This window comes from Emys orbicularis, chromosome 8, assembly GCF_028017835.1.
Source record: "Emys orbicularis isolate rEmyOrb1 chromosome 8, rEmyOrb1.hap1, whole genome shotgun sequence".
NCBI lineage: Eukaryota > Metazoa > Chordata > Testudines > Emydidae > Emys > Emys orbicularis.
The window spans coordinates 31,048,628-31,067,873 of record NC_088690.1 but is presented as its reverse complement, the minus strand read 5'-3'; the positions used below and the strand labels follow the sequence as shown (position 1 = coordinate 31,067,873).

At 44.2% G+C, this 19,246-nt stretch overlaps 1 protein-coding gene across 1 annotated transcript in view; it reads right to left on the bottom strand.

Moving 5' to 3' along the window:
- LOC135882433 (calcium-activated chloride channel regulator 1-like) overlaps positions 1-19,246 on the bottom strand; it is a 92,117-nt gene that overhangs the window by 34,949 nt on the left and 37,922 nt on the right. The window contains exons 13-15 of the mRNA XM_065409338.1: positions 18,580-18,816; positions 15,389-15,688; positions 3,702-3,781 (exon numbers count right to left, since the gene is read on the bottom strand). Of these exons, the coding sequence (XP_065265410.1) occupies positions 3,702-3,781; positions 15,389-15,688; positions 18,580-18,816 (617 nt within the window). The remainder of the gene's footprint in view (positions 1-3,701; positions 3,782-15,388; positions 15,689-18,579; positions 18,817-19,246) is intronic.

Sequence of the window (19,246 nt, the reverse complement as noted above, 5' to 3'; positions counted from 1 at the left end):
ACCAGACTGGAAAAACATTATTATGCTTGGATATAAGGTGGTATCATATGTACACATACATACTATACATATATGCCCATACACACAACAAATATATATGCCATATCCATATAATTGATATATATTAATTATTTGGCAGTGCCTCTAAGGCTCAATCATAATACTACATTCCTCAGTCATGGTCCCGGGCCTAACATTCCCAGGCCCAACATAAGGGACTAAAAAATAATTGGATAATAAAATCTGCCTATCATTTGTACATGGGAATGTGCAGACTAAAAAGACAAATGGGGTATGAGTGTATGGATGGTAAAATAAGATTACCGCATAACAGTGTTTAGCCCACTGGGTTATCTTTAGTCCATGCATTATGTTTTTCCGGGATGATGGGTAAACATCTTCCCCATAAAAAGACAAAAGGTGGGGGAATGTAGTAAGATGAGGCCCTGAAACATAAACTCTTATCAGAGGCCCAGTATGAGGCCTAAGGCCTGAACTAAAGTAATGGTCAAGACTTTGCTAACATAAAGCAAAATTAAGCTGTGAGCCAGAGGCAGGCCCTGCTCACAGAAGCTGGCAAGGAAAGGCCTGATGCTGCAAAAAGAGACATACCTAAAAGGTACTGGACACTAGATATCAGAACACTCCAATACTTGCACATTCCACACAGATAACAAGGAACAAGCTGACCCATCCCAATGACAGGGCCAAAAGGGTAATATGACGGATAGAGTTGTTTTGTTTGAACCAACATGTATCAAGGTGAGAAGTGGCACCTTACTACGTACAGGGGTTGTACCTTGCTACGTAGAGGGGTTGCACCTCAATACGTCAGGAGTGATGTGTAACTTGTTTGTACCTGTGTATAAGAATGCACCCCTGAGTGGATGTCTTTGTCCAGCCTAGGGAGCAGTGGAAAGTCCTGCTGAGTCCATTGTCAGGGAGCACATATGTACTAGCTAGCAGCACCTTAGCAGCACCTTGGACTTCTATGCCAGGGAAAGCTGGAGACTGTGTTTCTCTTCGACAATAAACCTGGCCGACATGCCTTCGTACCTTACTAGAGTCTGTGGTCATTGGGGGTTCTCTCGGGCTCTGCTGTGTCAGCTATCTGCGCAGAGCTGTGGCAGCACACAGAGGGAACACACGCATGCAGCCGATTGATATCAACATTGAACACAGCAGAGCACCACACCGGGAGCATCTGACAACAGCCTTCACACCTTATCTTTTCCTGATGCATACATTCCTTATTCACACAGTCTTTTACAGCTAAAGGTATACAGCAGTTTTTATGTTGAGCAAGAAAAGGCATTGTAAATTAAGCTTTCCTAAATCTTATAATCAAAACAAGTTACATTGGGGCCCAGGCCTTCAATGTTCCTCTAATCTCCTTAACATAGATACAATAAAAGATCCTGTCTCTTACTTTCTAAACATTAAAACAAAGAAATGTATATTTAACTAGAGTGCCTAATTTGTAATACATATAGGAAACCATAGTAGACATTATAACTTATCCTAAAACAAAAGGGTGACCATAATCAGTCATAAGGATTGTTCTGGTCTGTCATTCCTTTTGCTATTCAAAAAGGGTGTCTGGCAGGATGAAATCAAATCATACATTAATTCTCATAGTACAATTATAAAATCTTGCTCCTACATATCCCCCTTTTGACCCTTCAAGAACAATTCTTGAGTGGGTCATATCTTATATAATTGAGAGGCAATTTGAGCTTGCGGTTGCAATTTAACAAACATTCTTTTTATCCAGCAACACATACATAACATTCCAGTTAGGCAAATTCAGGATAATACCAATACAATTAGCAATGGATGAAGCATGATTGACGGTATGCCTTTAGAGGTGGGAGACCAGCCTGTGAAAACACCATACCAGTGATATGCAGTAAGTGCCCTTTCAGCATTAGCAATGTTAATCATATCTCCATTTGTATGTGTTATTTGGAGAACTCGCTTTCCGGTACCCTTTTGAGTTTCCAGTAAAAACTGCATTACTTTGGCTTCTAAAAGCAGTTGATCAGCTAACTCTTGCCAATCCAAACACAGAGAAATGGAGAAGTTCACTAAGGGGGCAATCATAGTACTAGGGGCTTTTTCCAACTTAGGAAGATAATAAGTGTGATTCTTAGTGTATAAAATGCTTGCGTTACATCTACGCTCATCCACTGGTGGCTGGCTAATGCTATAATCCTCCCAAAATATTGCTTCCCAGGACACAACACATACACATTGTCCATTATATACCACACGAGTTATATTCTCTAGCTCATCCCAGATGCATGTGCCTAGCGACGCGTCCCTACTGCTTGGTTCTGTGGTGGCAGGCAGGGACAGGCATACCCATTTGTGAGGGTCCCACTTTGTACACTGTCGTGTGTCCAATAATCTTTTCTCTTTCACTTTCACTGACCCGTAATGCGAGGTAACCAGAAAGATCCCATGGCCAATTTTGGTAGTGGACTGACTTTCCATAGCTCTGCCTCCACAGATTGTTGATGGGCAATTTTAACAATAATTTCTCCTAGTAACAATTCAGGCTTAACTTTACTGGAGACATACTGTATCCATTCATGTTTATATGTATCGAACAAAGATCTTTTTAGTTGTTTTAACAGGTGCTTCAGTACTTTAACATTTCCTGATATTACCCAGAACATTTCATGTTCAAGTGATGCTAAACTAAGAATTTGCATTTCAGTACATCCCATAGAAAAGGCAGTTTTATTTCCCAATTCCAGCTGTTCTCTGTATAACAGCCAAGTGGCGGTATTTAACCATTTCCACAAATTCCATGTCGTTTTCAGATTGCCTAGGCCTATTTACACCAAATCCACATTAGCATCTGCCTGTTCGTTTATAAGACTCTCCTGTAATTGTGATAAGGCACTCAATTTATTTCTAATTACTTCTAAATCTACTGTATTCATAATCCCAGTTCCAAAACGAACCCCTCCTAATACAGTATCTGCTACATCTCGCCTGGTTCAGCCATAGGGGCTTCGGTGTGTCTTTATCCATGCTTTCAAAATAGGAAGGGCATAGGGCAAACATTTTGGCTCCACTCTTGACACATTTAACTGGGTCCAATCCATATAAAATCTAATCTCTACTAGCAAAGGATTCAGAAGGTCCCTTATAGGGTCACTTTGAGTTATAAACAACTTGGGCTTCTTCATTCTGATCGGAGTGCTTCTTTTAAACACGATATCTTTGGTCCAAATCTTAGTACACGTGTCTGGGAACCAAAGGTTTGAATCGTCGTTAGGTATTGGACAATAGCCTACTATGGCAGTTAGTACTGTTCCTGTCTTAACAGGCTCATCCCACTGATATGGTGATCGTGAGTAACTGGCACTCCAGGTGGTGTCCCCATAGGGACCCTCTAGTTTAACCCCTATTTCCCAGTTGTTTGGTATTCTTATGATGTTTGTAAGGTGAACCTTGAGTCCCACTTCTCCTTCCCAGGCATAGATATCAGTATTCCCTATCGGCCTCAGAATTCGATTTGTTTTTTTATCATACCATTCTAAGAGAATTCCTGGTTCCCGGATGGGGATCCACGATTGATTGGCTAGAGTGGAGATATTTGTTATAAGGGGGGAGATGGCAGTGGGCTTTGCCAAGACATCTTTAAATATCTGGGACATACATGCCCCCAAGAACAGGGACTGCCAAACCTTATACTGGGGTTTCATGGATATGGAGATAGCAGTGGTCGAGAGCAGCGTCTTATGTTCTGAATCCCAGAAGTCTTTTTCTGTAAAAAGTCCAAAACATTATTAATCATGCAAAAAATTTAATTTGTAAGACATGTACCCATTTCAACTTTCCATCCTTTTCAATATGATATACCAATGGGCTGAGGCGGTCCACTGTGGAATAGGGTCCTGTCCATTTCGATTCCAGGGAGTGGCCCTTTCCCCCCAATTTAAGGTACATAACTTGATCCCCTGTTTCCCATAGGACTGCTTCAGTACACTTCTGTGCATGAATTTTCTTATTCATTTGTTCAATAGCTTGATTGACCTTATATTGAAGAGTGATCTTGTCTTCTTGCAGCTGCTTAAGCCACTACAAATGTTCATACTGTGTCACATTAGGGGTTTCCCCCCCATCTTGTGTCAGGTGGCTAGTGTCAATCATTAGGTGCACAGAGTATCCAAACATAATTTGGAATGGCTGGATTTTTGTTTTTAATCTGTTTCTGCTGAGAATAGCTGCTAGAATTATAGGCAGCTTGTCTGGCCAATCTTTTCCGGTGTGGTTTACTACCTTCCGCAGCGCTTCCTTAATGGCGCGGTTCATATGCTCTACCTGACCCGAAGATTGGGGCCGGTAGGAGATATGAAACTTCTGTTTGATTCCTAAAGCTTGCAACATTAATGTAAAAATATCTCCCACAAAGGCCCCCCCATTATCAGAATCTATTATCTCAGGGGTGCCATATCTACACACCACCTCATTAAAAAACTTTTTAGCCACCACCTTGGTGCTGTTGGCTTTGATAAGGAAATGCCTCTACGCATCCTGAAAAAGAATCAATTACCACCAACGGGTATTGAAATCCTTCTTTACTTCTAGGCAACTTGTCAATAAAATCAATCTGGACCCTATGCCAGAGCCCGAGCCTCCGTTGGTGCATCATGGGTTGCCAGTGAGGAGGCCGTGTTTTATCCTGTGCACACCGAATGCAATTCCTTACCCATGTTCTAATATCATCCTCCAGGGTTTTCCATTCTGCAACTTGTTTCCCCCTATTCAAGGTTCCTTTTACTCCTTCATGCATGAACTGATGGGCTACATTAATCAGTCCTTGCCTCTCCTCCTTTCCTGGAGTTCGGGGATTTACAGCATCATCTGTTGGTTCAGGGGCCTCAGTAGGGATGCCTTTAGTTTGGCTTCTAGTTACAACTGCTATACTGTGTTGCTGGGCTATGTTATCTACCCAACTGTTCCAGATGGCTTCCTCTCTTGTTTCCTTGTTATGGGCTTTTCTCCACTGAGAGAAATATCTGGTTTAATTTTCCACTGAGTGAAATACAAAAACTAAACAAGCAGTGGAAAATTAAAACTGATATTTAAAATTATTTGTGTTATAACAAACAAAGTTATTAATCACACAGATCAGGTCATTTGTTTCTGTAGATATATAAAAATGCACAGGGCTATATTCTCCCCTCTGCCAAAATGAACAGATGCGGCTCTGACCTGGTGATAACAGGGTGAGAGGCCATAAAAGGTGTAGGGCCAGCTCCATTACATATTTCCCCTTTCCACGCTCCATTGTATGAGCTTTGTGCAGTTAGGGCTCCATGGATATTTGAGGACGGGAGAGGACAGAGCCAGGCAGCAGCAGTTCCCCACGCCGTGCGTCCATCCCGAATCCATGGATATCTGAGTAGGAACTAATGATACTTCTCACAGGATAAGCTTCTACTGGCCCCTACAATAATTGCAAGTGTGCCACCTACAGTACTCCAACAGGAGTTGTACTGGTAGAGGGAGGAGGAACAGGAGAGCTGTGTGGAGGGATTGAGAAATGAACTGTAGGCAGCAATCCTGACTTCACAGGGAGATGGACTGGATGAACACGCACTGCTGTTATTATAACTCCTGTCCTTCCACTCCCCATCTTTCTTTTTTGTCCTTCTATGACAGTCACTTGTTGGCATGTCAAATTTAGGCTGTAAGCACTCTGGGGCAGGACTATGCCTTTGAGTCTGGGGCACCTAGCGCTCTGCAGGGCACTTGAAAATAATAGTGAAGATGGCAATGATCTAATAGGTCTTTTCCATCTCACATTTCTATTATATAATAATACAGCATGCAAATGAAAACTCATCCATGAGACAGTAAAGGGAAGAGATCAATTGATAGACGCAAAATCAAACTCTATGTTAACATAGAATATTAGTACAGGCCTTGATTCTACAATGAGCTCCATATAAGTGGACCTCTGCACATGTCTGAAGCCCTGTTGAAATCAGTGGTGCTCTGAATGGGGTCCACCTGCACAGAGCTCATTGCAGGATCAGGCTCATCGGCAATACAAAGATGTACAATTCAGACAAGAACAAATGACATAAGTTTATTATCCATATTATAGTATAAAGTAAAATGATTCCCAGCATAACTGGAGAGTATTAGGGGGAAATTTTTGAGACTTTTATCATCTTAAAGTGACATTTGATTTGTTTAAAGTTTGTCTGAAAAACACAAAGGACTAGATTAAAAATCTGACACTTCTAGAAACAGATTTAGTGGATTTAAAGGAACAGTGTCAAGGTTGGCAAACTGAAAGTGTTACCTACTTTAAGGGCTACATTTTAGCGTTTGAAAGCCAGTGGAGAAGTGTATATGCTACTCCTGAGGGAATTCTGAACCAAACATTTAAAAATTCTGCACACCATAAAAATTCTGCAAAATTTTGCATATTTTATTTTTCAGAATAACGCAATATAATCATGCCAGTTTGAAATTATGCTGGTAATTTATTTCAAAATATCTGTCAGCAAATATGTCTGTAACAATACAGACCAAACAAAAACGATTCTGGTAATTTTCTTTTGACAAATATATTCCTTACTAGGCATATTAACACAGAACTTTGTCTAATTCATTTAAATTACAATACAGAACTGTATTTCCTGCACCTGTCAGCAGCAGTGCAAAGGCTTAGGGGCGTCAGGGGTAACGGAGGACTGAGGGACAGGGAAGGAGCCTAGGAGTGAACCTGAAGGGTGTTGGATGTGTGTGAGAGAAGGTTTGCGGGGGGGAGGGAGGGAAGGGGGAGTGGGATTGCTAGCGAGTTGGGAAGCCTCCCCGATGCAGACCCCAAGCCTCTCCCATTTGGTCAGGCTCATCTGCCCCTGTTGCCGCATTCCCCCCCCCCCCGACCCCGAGGGGTCTCTGCAGCCCCCTTCCTCCCTCCCCAGTCCCAACGCTGTCACCCCACTAGTTCCTGAGTCGATGCCCCAGTCTGTCCGTCCCGTCCCCCCCCCACTAGCCATTCTGAACCCATCTGTGATCCCCAGCAGCCCTGTGTGCCCCACTCTCTCCTAACCTGGCTCCCTGGGCAGGGTGCTGTGATGAACTTCTACTCCTGGGGGAATTCTGCAGCCCTGGGCATAGAATTTTGTATTTTCCCGCATAAAATACATTTTGCCTAATAAGTGCCTCAGTTCTTCCTTGTGCCCACCAGAGGGCACTGTGGTGCCAGAATAGCCGGCATGAACGCAGCCGGTTATTCTGGTGCCACAGCGGCCTCAGGTGGGCAAAAGGGAGAACTGCAGCACCTCTTAGGCAAAGTGTTTTTTATGCAGGAAAATACAGAATTACGCAAGTCAGAGGAATTCCGCATGTCTGCAGATGCGCAGAATTCCCCCAGGAGTAACGTCCATGGACGGTTGAGTGCTGGTAGTGCACCAAGGGGTGTCCATTGAGGCAGTGGTTCTCAACCAGGCGTCTGTGGCCACCAACAGGTTTCAGGGGGTCCATCAAGCATGGCTGGCATTAGAGTCACTAGAGCCCAGTGCAGAAAGCTGAAGTTCCACCAGGCAGGACTGCAGCCGGGGGCCCTGAGCCCCACCACCTGGGGCTGAAGCCGAAGCCTAGGCAACTTAGCTTCGTGTTGCCCCCTATGGTGTGGGGTACCAGGCAATTGCCCTCCTTGCTACCCCCTAACACAGACTCTGGCTTTTATATGCAGAAGAACAGTTGTTGTGGCACTACTGGGCCGTGGAGTTTTTATAGCATGTTGGCAGGGGCCTCAGAAAGAAAAAGGTGAAAACCCCTGCACTGAGGCGTAAGGCTTTGTGCATAATGCTTGGCATGTGTTCCAGTGGTTAGAACACTGGACTGATGTGAAACTGATAATGACCTCCTACAATGGGGCTCACTCCCCTCTTGTGAGTGCCGTTGCCAGTTGGCTGTGTCTGTGCCGGCACTCCCGCTGTGTTACGCTGCTTGTGGTGGCCCCTGTTGGCAGTTAACTTTCTCAGGCGGGTTTTCAGTGACTCAGCCCTCCATCTAAGGCGCACATAGTTCACATGTGAAACAAACACACACAAAAGACCTCTTCCGGGGTAAACTGTCCAACAGACCCTACCACGGTGCCCTCCATTAGTCTCTTTAGTTGCAACCCTGTCCCTGGGCTCAATTCTTGTCTCATAGGACCTATCACAGTAGCTTTTTGGTGTTGGCCTGCAGCCCTGTCCCTGGGTTCAGTTCTCAGTCTGTCCAACAGGGCCTGTCCCAGTATCCCAGTTATAGCCCCTCTGGGGCTAGCTTTCAAACTCTCTCAGCCACTTCTGGCCTCACTCAAGTATTGTCCCTGCTCTGATATGGAGCAGTGCCCCCAGGGCTTCTTCCCTGCAGATTCTCCACCAGTTGCCCCAGGTCTCCAGCTCAGTCCCTCTTTACAGTTCAGTTCCACCCCTTCTAGGCAGGGGTGGCAGGTTTGTATAATTTTGGTGGTGCCCAGAATGGGTTCCAAGTCCTGCCCCACCCGCACCTGCCTAAGGCTCTGGGAGGGAGTTTGGGGTGCAGGCTCTGGGAGGGAGTTTGGGTGCGGGAGGGGAGTGGGGGATGGGCCAGGGATGAAGAATTTGGGGTGCAGCAGCCAGACTGCCCTGGGGCAGCGGCGGGGGGCTAGAGAGGAGGACCCCCTCCCCAGCACAACACTCACCCAAGCCCTCCCAGGCTGCTGCTCAGGACATCCAGCCAGGATAAGCCCTGCCCTCGGAGTTGACTCAGAGTCTCCTGCCAGGCGGGGTGGGCTGCCCTGTGCCTCTTCCCCCCACAGGCACAGTAGCCGCCTCAGCCTGCCCCCGGTGCCGCTCCCTTGTAGCCAGCAGCGGAGCGCAGCGTAGAGCTGCAGGGGGCAGCCACCCAGGGTATGTGCGCAGGGGTGGCAGGCAGGGTCGGGGGAGAGACCTGGCCCAGAACATTGGTGGAGCCGGGCCCTGAATTTGCTGGAGCCTGGACACCACAGGCCCATTCAACCAGCAACGACTCCAGACACCAGTGCTCGAAACGCGTGCCTGGGGTGGCAAGCCGCAGGGGGCGCCCTGCCGGTCCCTGCGAGTGTGGCAGTCAGGCAGCCTTCGGCGGCACGCCTGCGGGAGGTCCGCCGGTCCTGCGGATTTGGCGGCGGGTATGCCGAAGCCGCGGGACTGGCGGACCTCCTGTAGGCATGCTGCCAAATCCGCGGACGGGGGACCTCCCGCAGGCATGCCGCCGAAAGCCGCTTGCCTGCCATGCTTGGGGAGGCAAAAAAGCTAGAGTCGCCCCTGCATACAACTCACGACCCTGCTTCTGTGGGTAACAAAGTTCAACAATTACTGACTCTCTTCCAGGTCTTCAGCTCCCTCTGTGGGCTGCTCCCTTACTCAGGGCTTAAGCCACATCCCTAGTGGCTGGTGGGAGGACCCTATAAGTAGCACCAGCCTACTGCTTCCCTTTAACTACTTGCTATGTTTCCAGAGGCCTCTTCTTTCTTAGCCTGGGTACCTTCCTTGCTTTTCTGGCTCCAGCCAGCATTGACCTGTCCAGCACTGCAGCCGGCCATCCCTGCTCTTCTAGCTGTAACCAGCAACTGATCTGCTCTGGCCAGCACCTCCTTTTTTTAGGAGCCTGCTGGACTATTATTGGCTGCTCCCTGCAGCCTCTCTCTGAATGGCTGATTCTAGATAGCCTGGCGGTCCAACATCTACTGTTCCCTTTCCTGGGGCAGGGTGTGGTAGGACTGTGAAGCCTCTCTAGATAGCCTGGCGGACCAACCTCTACTGTTCCCTTTCCTGGGGCAGGGTGTGGTAGGACTGTGAAGCCTCCAGAAGTGCTTTGACATCTACGGATGAAATGCATTATACAAGAGCTGAGTATTAAGTAATTAATTATTATTATTATTAAAAGGGTGTACAGGGACCATGCTTAGGAGCACTTTCTACTTCTATACAAAATGTGTATCTTTCACTCCACCCTTAGTGGTTAGCTACAAGGGCAGCTAACCACTAACTGGTGTGCGGCAGTACTGGTGGGTAGTCATGGGGTGACAGATTTTCGTTACCAATCTGCCTGGAGCGTCAGTTGATCAGGCTGACACCACAGGATCGTTTGGGGAGGAGATGACGAAACGCATCAAGTGTCTAGATTTTGATAAAATAATAAAATAACAGCAGCGAGTGCTGGGACTGTTCCCATGTCACTCAGGGGAAGAAAGAAAGCGTTAACGCCCCCAGACCCTAACCCACATTCATACTCACACCCGCGCTACCCAGACTGGCCAAGGCTGGCTGTAACATCAGAAGAAGAGAAGGGGAAAGGTGGACGGGAGTGCTGTCCTGGGCCCAGGGCGTCCAAGAATCTGCTGTGCTTTCCAAGTTGCCCCAGCTCTCAAGAGGGTTTTAAGTCCTGGGCTTCTTTGGGGGCGGTTTCGTCCAGGGCCCTCTGTTCCTGGTGCTCTTTGTACTAGTCCAAACAGGCTTGCTATGGTCTCTTTTCCTTTTTCAAAACATCCCGGCTCCGGAAACTGTTTTTTTTTGTTTGTTTTTTTGTTTGATCTTGGCCTTCACTGGTCTTGCTGTTATTTTTGCAGCTCTGTGTCTCACTTAGTTCTTCTTTTTTCACAGCTGGTCAGGAGGGTTGGACTTCCCCCCCACCCTTCTGTCTTGGTGGGTAGCAGCTGGCCTTGGGCTGGAGTTCTCTTATCTTCGGACTGAGCTTGTTAACTGCAGTGTTGAGTTAACCCGTTCTCTGCTCTTTTCTTTTTTTTCTCCCCCTCCTTTCTGACCTTTTGTGACCTACAAAAAACCTTCCACTCTTCACTTACACACCTTTAACCCTCCCCAAAATGCTTTGCGATGCTTGCAACAGCGTTAGCAATATACAGTGCTGATCTGCCTTCCCGGGGGACTCCCTAAGGGGGGGGGCATTGGGTTGTGACAATGGCCTCACCCAACATGTCCTTTGGAACGTACAGCACTGCCAACACTGAGCCTGAATCAAAGCTCATTGAAGTCAGGGAATCAGGCCCACTGTTAACAACCTTTCCTGTTGCACTCAGGAAACATAAGCAGCCAAAGTATGGATGTCTCCTCTACAGATGTGTTGGAGGTAATTAGGGTTGCCAACCCTCCAGAATTGTCCTGGAGTCTCCAGGAATCAAAGATTAATCTTTAATTAAAGATCATGCCATATGATGAAACCTCCAGGAGTACATGCAACCAAAATTGGCAACCCTAAAGTGACTCACTACACCACATGGGCTGTGAGCTCTTTGGGGTAAGATTGTCACTTACAATGTGTGTGAACAGTAACCAAAGAAGCCCCAGTTGCAGTTCGGTCCTTGAGGCACTTGTGCAATATAAAGAAGAAAAAGAAAAGCAATCAGAACTGGTAGATGAAAATGTGGATCTATCATTGACTGTTGATCAGAGCATCCTTGAAGGAGCTGTTTGGTCTGTTGGGTAAATGTTTGATTTTGGAAACATAATTGGAAGCATTTTGTATGTGTATTTTGAAGATCCACTAGATGTCAGCATAACTAAAGCATGAAACTAATAGACAACAACTCTAAGAAGAGGAGAACTAGGACCGGGATGTCTGTAGAACAATATTTATAGTTTACCTTACTCCATGGACACCGTACATATGAGGACGGCTACATTTTTATGTTACTCTCAAATATTTCCAGGAACAATATCACAACTGATTACTCTGACTCTGTGATGCAGTTCCTACTGACACAACTTCTGTGGAGTAGGAACGTAAATACTTCTGAGAATGATGAGCTGGTAGTACCCTCCAGTTTAGAGGTAGGATGAGAAGGCAAAATGAAGTGCTACTGAACAGGTGGGATGCAGGTAAAACTAGGGGCCCTTGAGGGGGTTAATACCTGTGAATGTTGCTTTGTGGTTGTAATTTTTCTCTTTATTCCTCCCCAAAAGGAGTCTTCCTAGCTTTTCCCCAGAAGGTGATGACTATTCTTCCAGACTGGGAGGAGTGGTCCTTGCTCCCTCCAGAAACCATCAGGCCTGCTCTTGAATCCGCCAGAGAGATTGTTGCAAAGTGCTATGAGGTGCTCCCTTCCTAGGCTGAGGGCATTGTCTCTTTACAGTGCTCCTAGCTTTTGCCATGTCAGGATTGAAGGACCAGCCCCAAACACAGATCTCCATATACTGATGACAGTTTGATTCCCAAGTCAGACACTCCTAGGCTCCCAGGCCAATTTTTCTATTAGGAAACAGCTCGGATACATATGATTGGGCAGGTCATCAGATGAAAAATCCTCTGTTCATGGAACATTTCTCACCAGGGCTAGAGTTAATTGAAAAATAAAAAGTAAACCACAATCCTCAATTCCCTTGGTCTGTTCAGTTTTATTGGTCTTTATGCATAACACATTGCACCTCCGAGCCTTCTGTTTATTACACAGCTACTCTACTAATCACCTCCTTGTGTCCTATTGACCTACACCCACAAAAAGTAAAGAATATCCACAAAATGCACCAGACAAAACGAACCTGGGAAATCATATTGCCTTTACATGTAGAAGAGCAACTGTTAAATTCAATTTCTGACTTTCGCTTCATGTTATAAAAAAAATCATCTGGGAAACATAGAAATTGCACTAACCAATCAGACTCTTGGTCCATCTGATCCCAGATACCCCTCTCAGACACGGTTTGTTTTCACTGGTGATTTGTAGTTAATATGTTGGTAAAAGCTAGCATGGACATTCCCCAAATGTTTGTTCCAGGCATAGTCCAAATGTGGTAACTACCTTGAGCTGTCAGTTAATTAACTTATACAAAATCATACCCATGTTAGCCAATACGTCTACATTGCCAAATATACTTCAGTGGAAGCAGTAAGAATCCCATAAAATGGACTGTGACATTCCCCACGGTACAATCTGGACAGTTGAGTAGCTGTGTCTCCTCAACTCTCTCATTGGGGTGCCTTATGCACTGCTTCACTGTGCAAACAACTGGCCTGTTTATACACAGCCTCTAGCATGCAACATCACTCCCAGCTGAATTATATGAGTGCTTCTAGCCAGCCACTCCTGAATTGTATTGCAGAGTGACACCAGTGAATTCCCAGTCCCAGACTTGTCCCCAGAAATGTACATCTTGTACTGCTCAGCTCTTTCCTTCTGTACTGTACAAGCTTATAGAAAGTCCATCATTTCATAAATAGAAAATGATATGCATAAACACTGCTATCTCAAATTAAGTTTCTCAAACCCTTCAATCCAGACATCCACGGTTTAGATAAAACAAATTTATTAACTACGGAAAGATAGATTTTAAGTTATTACAAATAATGAGGCAGAAAAGTCAGAATTGGTTAGAAAGAAATAAAAGGTAAAAGGCAAACTAATACCTAACTTAAACTAAATGAATTTAAAGCAAAAGGTTTCTCTCACCATATGCCTACAGCAGTCTGGTTGGATTCCTTCAGCCAGGACCACTCCCCCAATTCAATTATGCTTCTTTTGTCTTTCAACTGTTGTTGATGCCGTAAGGGGAGAGGGGTGATTTAGGGCCTCTGTTCCTCATTTTTATTTCTTTTCCTCCTCTTTGAGAATCATCTTCAGCTGGGGTTCAGGTGAAGCCAGTCTGTTTACATGGGAGCCCCCAGCTGTGCCATTACCAAGATGTAAAGTTCTTACTCACGCCCTTCTTCCTGCCAAAGAATGGTCACTTACCCCGTTGATAGTCCATTTGATTGTGGTGACACCTGGCTGGGGCTTCAGTTTGCCTTTTGTCTCCAAGGAACTGGTCTGGGCTGCTTTCCCAGACTTGGAATGTCCCTTAGTAACATCATACATAGAATCTTATGACTTTACATACAATGTTGCCACATATATTTTACCAGAACAATAATGATCAGCGAATTATGATTTTACAAATGATACCTCACAAGGCATAGTTTGTACAAGATTTATCATAGTTTTGTAAAAGTGTGAACAAAAAGGAAAATGGTGTGTCACATGGACAATTATGGAATAATTAACCCATGGAAAAGTTCCTCCCTAGCCCCTGTTAGTAATGAGCTGATGACCTGAAGCAGGGGGGGAGGTGATTTGAGCATTGGCCTGCTAAACCCAGGGTTGTGCATTCAATCCTTAAGGGGGTCTTTTAGGGAACTGAGGTAAAAAAAAACAACAGCCTGTCTGGGGATTTGTCCTGCTTTGAGCAGGGGGTTGGACTAGATGATCTCCTGAGGTCCCTTCCAACCCTAATATTCTATGAGGGTTTATGTCCCTTATAAAATAATTTCACTCCATCTAATGTAACTATGGATATTTTCATTACACATAGAATGGATGAGCCTTTCCCATTTCTGCAGTGTCACATCACACAGCATGATGTTGCAAGTTGGGCTTGCAGGATATGGGAAAGATGAGTGAAAAGCCATTTTCTGAATAGCTTTTCCTCCTTGATGCCACATGCAGTTGCTTCTATCATATGCTGTGATAGGTGGCATTCCTGCTAATTTGGCATGTATTGTCTTCTCTTCTACTATTTTGCTTTTGTTCTTTTGTTAATAGTTTAGAGTTGGAAGGTTGCACGTGTGATTGGTGATTATATCAGGAAGAAAGTGTTTTCCATATGCTCATTTGTGGATACTGTATGGCCCTGATCCTGATAACAGTTAAACGCCTGCATAACTCTCCTCCCATGAGTAGAGTTGTGCACGTACGTAAGCATTTGCAGGCTCAGGGCCAACAGAGGTATATATTTTTGTTTCCTACTTACTATACATAACTGAATGGATATGAAAGATATGTATAAAAATGACAGATTACAGATCTATCAATTTTTAAATTAAATCTCACGTTCCTGACAGCTAAGCAACTGGAAAACAAAAATAGAAAGACATCGTTTTTGCTACTTTTTTATAATAAGCACAGAATACCTAAAATTGCAAAAATCTTGCAAGATTAGAATTAAATTATAATCTAGATTTTCATTTATACTTGTGTCTTACTCTACGGAGTACATGTTTTTAAAGTCAGTATTTTGTGTATGTACATGTACTGTAACATAGCATAAAGTCATTGAAAGCAGAACAGAAATACACATAAATGCACATCTATTTTAAAGTCAATTCACTTAATTTTCAAATGTATTACAAAATTATTTAAGTCTTCCGTATATATTTTAAAAATCACAAACAGAACAAATTAGGATCGATTCCTACTGAGCTTTCATCTTAAAATTAGTTCTATTACATTCTGATCTCATCGAATCCCCTTCTATTTTTCTTGTGTAAAATGCAAACAGTTATATTTACAGCTATTAACAGAGCTGCTAACACCCAGCTACTATTAACACTATTGTTAAAACATTAATACCTTCATTGATAGCATCATCGTTAGGAGCACCAGCAGGCGAGGATTCCTTTGGAGTAACAAACAGAGCTACCTGTGCTATACTAGACACCTCTGAGGTCAGGGAGGCATTATCAACTGCACACATTGCAAAGTAGATTATGGTGTCATTTTCTATGGTGAAATTTTCTGGTCTAAACTGAAATGATTCTTTGGTGCCGGCAGGTTTAGGTACCAGACTAGAGGTATTCACGGAAGTAGCATCCTCAAAGGTGTTTCTTAGGTCCGGAAGACTTTCACTCATTTTTATTATGTATCTTTCAGCTGGAAAAAGAGATATATTCAGGTAAGAGTGTGTTAGTATGCCTATTATACTATCTGTAAATGCAAGGACAGCACAGGATTTGTAGAACAATTTTGTATCTTTATTAGATACTCCTGGCGGGAATTCTGCACCAAAAAATTAAAAATTGTGCACACACTATTTGAAAATTCTGCAATATTCTGCATATTTTATTTGTCAAAATAACACAATATAATCATGCCAGTTTCAATTATTTTGGCAATTTATTTTAAAATGTCTGTCAGCAAGTTTGTCTGTAACAATACAGACCAAAAAAGAAAGATTCTGGTAATTTTTTTTTTGACAAATAGATTCCTTACTAGACTTATTAATACAGAACTTTGTGTAATTCATTTAAATTACAATACAGAACTGTATTTCCTGCACCTGTCAGAAGCAGTTTAAAAGCTTGGGGAATCAGGAGCAACAGAGGAGCTGAGGGAGAGGGAAGGAGCCTAGAAGTGAACGTGGAGGGAGTTGCGTGGGAGAAGGTTTTTTTTGGATGGGAGTGAGATTGCTAGGGAGTTGGGAAGCCTCCCCCATGCAGACCCTGGATGACCCCAAGCCTCTCCCATTCAGCCAGGCTCATCTGCCCCTGTTCCTGCATCCCTCCCATCCCCAGGGGTCTCTGCAGCCCCCTTCCCCCCTCCCCAGTCCCAACGCTGTCACCCCACTAGTTCCTGAGCCCATGCCCCAGTCTGTCCCCCCCACTAGCCATTCTGAACCCGTCTCTTATCCCCACTCTGTCCTAACCTGGATCCATGGGCAGGGTGCTGTGATGAATCTTTATTCCTGGGGGAATTCTGCAGCACTGGGCATAGAATTTTGTATTTTCCTGCATAAAATACATTTTGCCTAAGAACTGCTGCAGGTCTTCCTTTTGCCCACCAGAGGGCACTGTGGTTCCTGAACAGCCAGCATGAATGCAGCAGGCTGTTTTGGCGACACAGCGGCCTCTGGTGGACATAACGTGGAACTGAAGCACTTCTTAGGCAAAATGTTTTTTATGTGGGAAAATACAAAAGTATGTGAGACAGAGGAATTCTGTGCATTTGCAGATGCACAGAATTCCCCCAGCAGTAATCCTTCCAACTGAGGTTATTCTTCCATTGCTGGCTACTCTAGCTATAAGGCTGTTTTGAGCCAGATGAGAAGTGCAAAGTAGCCACGTATCAGAACCTAGGCCAGTGCTTTGGGGATTTAATGGAGTTGTTGGTTCCCTGATGAGCTGGTTGCCAAAAGCTGTAGGCATATGTAAAAATTTTAATCTGAAGCTGCTGTCCGTGTGACTGTAGGTTGCCTATCTTAACCTCTCTGTGGCTTGTGCTGATGTGCTGACTGTAACATAACAGAGTCACGGGACCTGGTTACAACATACTTAAAATGTGTATTATAGAGGAGATCTGGCTGTGTCCCCATAAATGGACTAAAGCCTTGGACTGTCCATGGTGTAACTGGGTCTCCTGACTTATGTATAGTTCCAGTGTAGACAGGGGCTAAGCCTTGGAAGAGTTACTGGTGAGTATGTTTTTGATTTAATTTGTTTGCCTTTGTAAACTAGTATTGGCTGATTGGTATAAAAGTTTTGCATTTCTGCTGTAAAAGTCTCAGGGTTTGGGAATATTACATGTTTCTCACACATTTTTTGAAGGATTAAGGGGGACTAAAGTTAATATCATATTGACCAGATAATTTATTGGTTACAATGAGGCCTGGTCTACACTAGGAAATTTTAGAGAGAAAATCTAGTGGAGGCTGGGCCATAGTGATGGTGAAATTTTGCAGATGGTGTAGAAGCAGGATTTTATAATTGTACTATGAGAATTAATTTATGATTTGATTTCATCCTGCCAGCCACCCTTTTTGAATAGCAGAAAGGAATGACCCTCTGGGACTATGGGATTCTGTTTCCCATATGCATTACAAATTGGGCCCTTTTTAGTTCTTTGTTTTAAGGTTTAGTTAGTAAGAGACAGGATCCTGTATTGTGTCTATGTTAAGTAGATTAGAGGAACGTTGAAGGCCTGGACCTCAGTGTGAATTGTTTTGGTTATAAGATGTAGCAAGGTTTAATTTACAATGTCTTTTTGCTCGATATAAAATACTGCTGTTTGTATTTTCAAAGGTCTCTGTAGAAGACTGTTTGTGTGAATGAGGAATGCATGCATCAGGAAAAGATAAGGTGTGAAGGCCATTGTTAACCAGATGGTCAAGAAAGGAGGAGCGAAGACACTTATTGAGACTTATTGATGCCAGAGAACCATCAACACGCATCCATGATTGAGGAAGGGCAGATTGACGACCCTGAGGTGGAGGCTGGCACCCCTAAAGACAATTGATTAAATCAAATCCGGGACAGGATGACCCTCTCGGAGGTGTATTGGAATGTTTACATCAAAAGATAACACCAATTAAGGTTTAACCGGTCATAAACTGACACAGCAAAATCCATAGACTTGAACAGAGAAAAAAGACTATAAGATCAGGGTGCTTTGCCATGGGACTTTGGGTGCGTCTTGACACTACTCCAGGAGCATCGGATCGCGACTGACAGAGCCCGGCTCCCCTCTGCGACCAATCCAGCTGGCCACTAGATTGATCCAGACTCTGGACTGGTAACTATAAACATCGACTGGCGGGACTCTATGTGTGTGCGTGTGTGTGACTGAAAAGCATATGCTAACTGCTGTATTCTCAATAAATGCGGCATGTTGCCTTCTCGCCTATAAAAGGTCTCGTGTGCTTTGTTTAAGCATAACAATGGGAAAGACATAACTTTTGTCCTCTGCTTGGCTGGCTCATCATATGTAATTTCAAATAACTGCCAATACTGCATCACTTCCAGCTGACTAAAACAAAACTTCCAACTTACCTTGTCCCACATCCAAGTCATTCCCGGGAGCTGTCCAAAACAAGTGAATTTTATCTTCTTCATACTGAGCCTCAAGATCAACAATTTTACAGGGTGGGAACACATCAGTAGTTCCTCCTAAAGGAACATTCTTCACTACAAAAGAATCTCCTGTTGCAACTCTGTTGAAACTTCCTAGCTTTGCTTGAATTTCATCATCACTAGCTTCAGGTCTCGGTGCATTCATTTTGATTTCATCTGCCGCAAAAGAAAAAAAAATTGCTCACGCTGTTTGAACATTACAAAACTCCAAATCATAACACACTCTCTTTATCTAGCATTCCTTCTCTTTTAATCTACTTTTTTTCTTTGGCTTATTCAAACATAGTGCAAAAATTAGTGCGGCTCAGACAGAAAACAGAGTGAACTTCAGGATCCTGCATCCTGGCACAAAACTAAGGCAGACCCCAAAAGCAAACCAGATTTCAGGGGCAGTTGAAAGTAGCAACAGTGCCTATTATCAGGTTGGGTGATTAAGGTATTGAGCAGGTGTCAGTGGGAAGTGGTTATGATAAGGTAGCTTCCACCCATCTCTTCCTGGGCATTGCAGGCAGCAGCAGAATTACAACGTCAGAGGCATTTACTTACTTTTCTGGGTTTAAGTTTGACACATTTTTATGTAGACTTT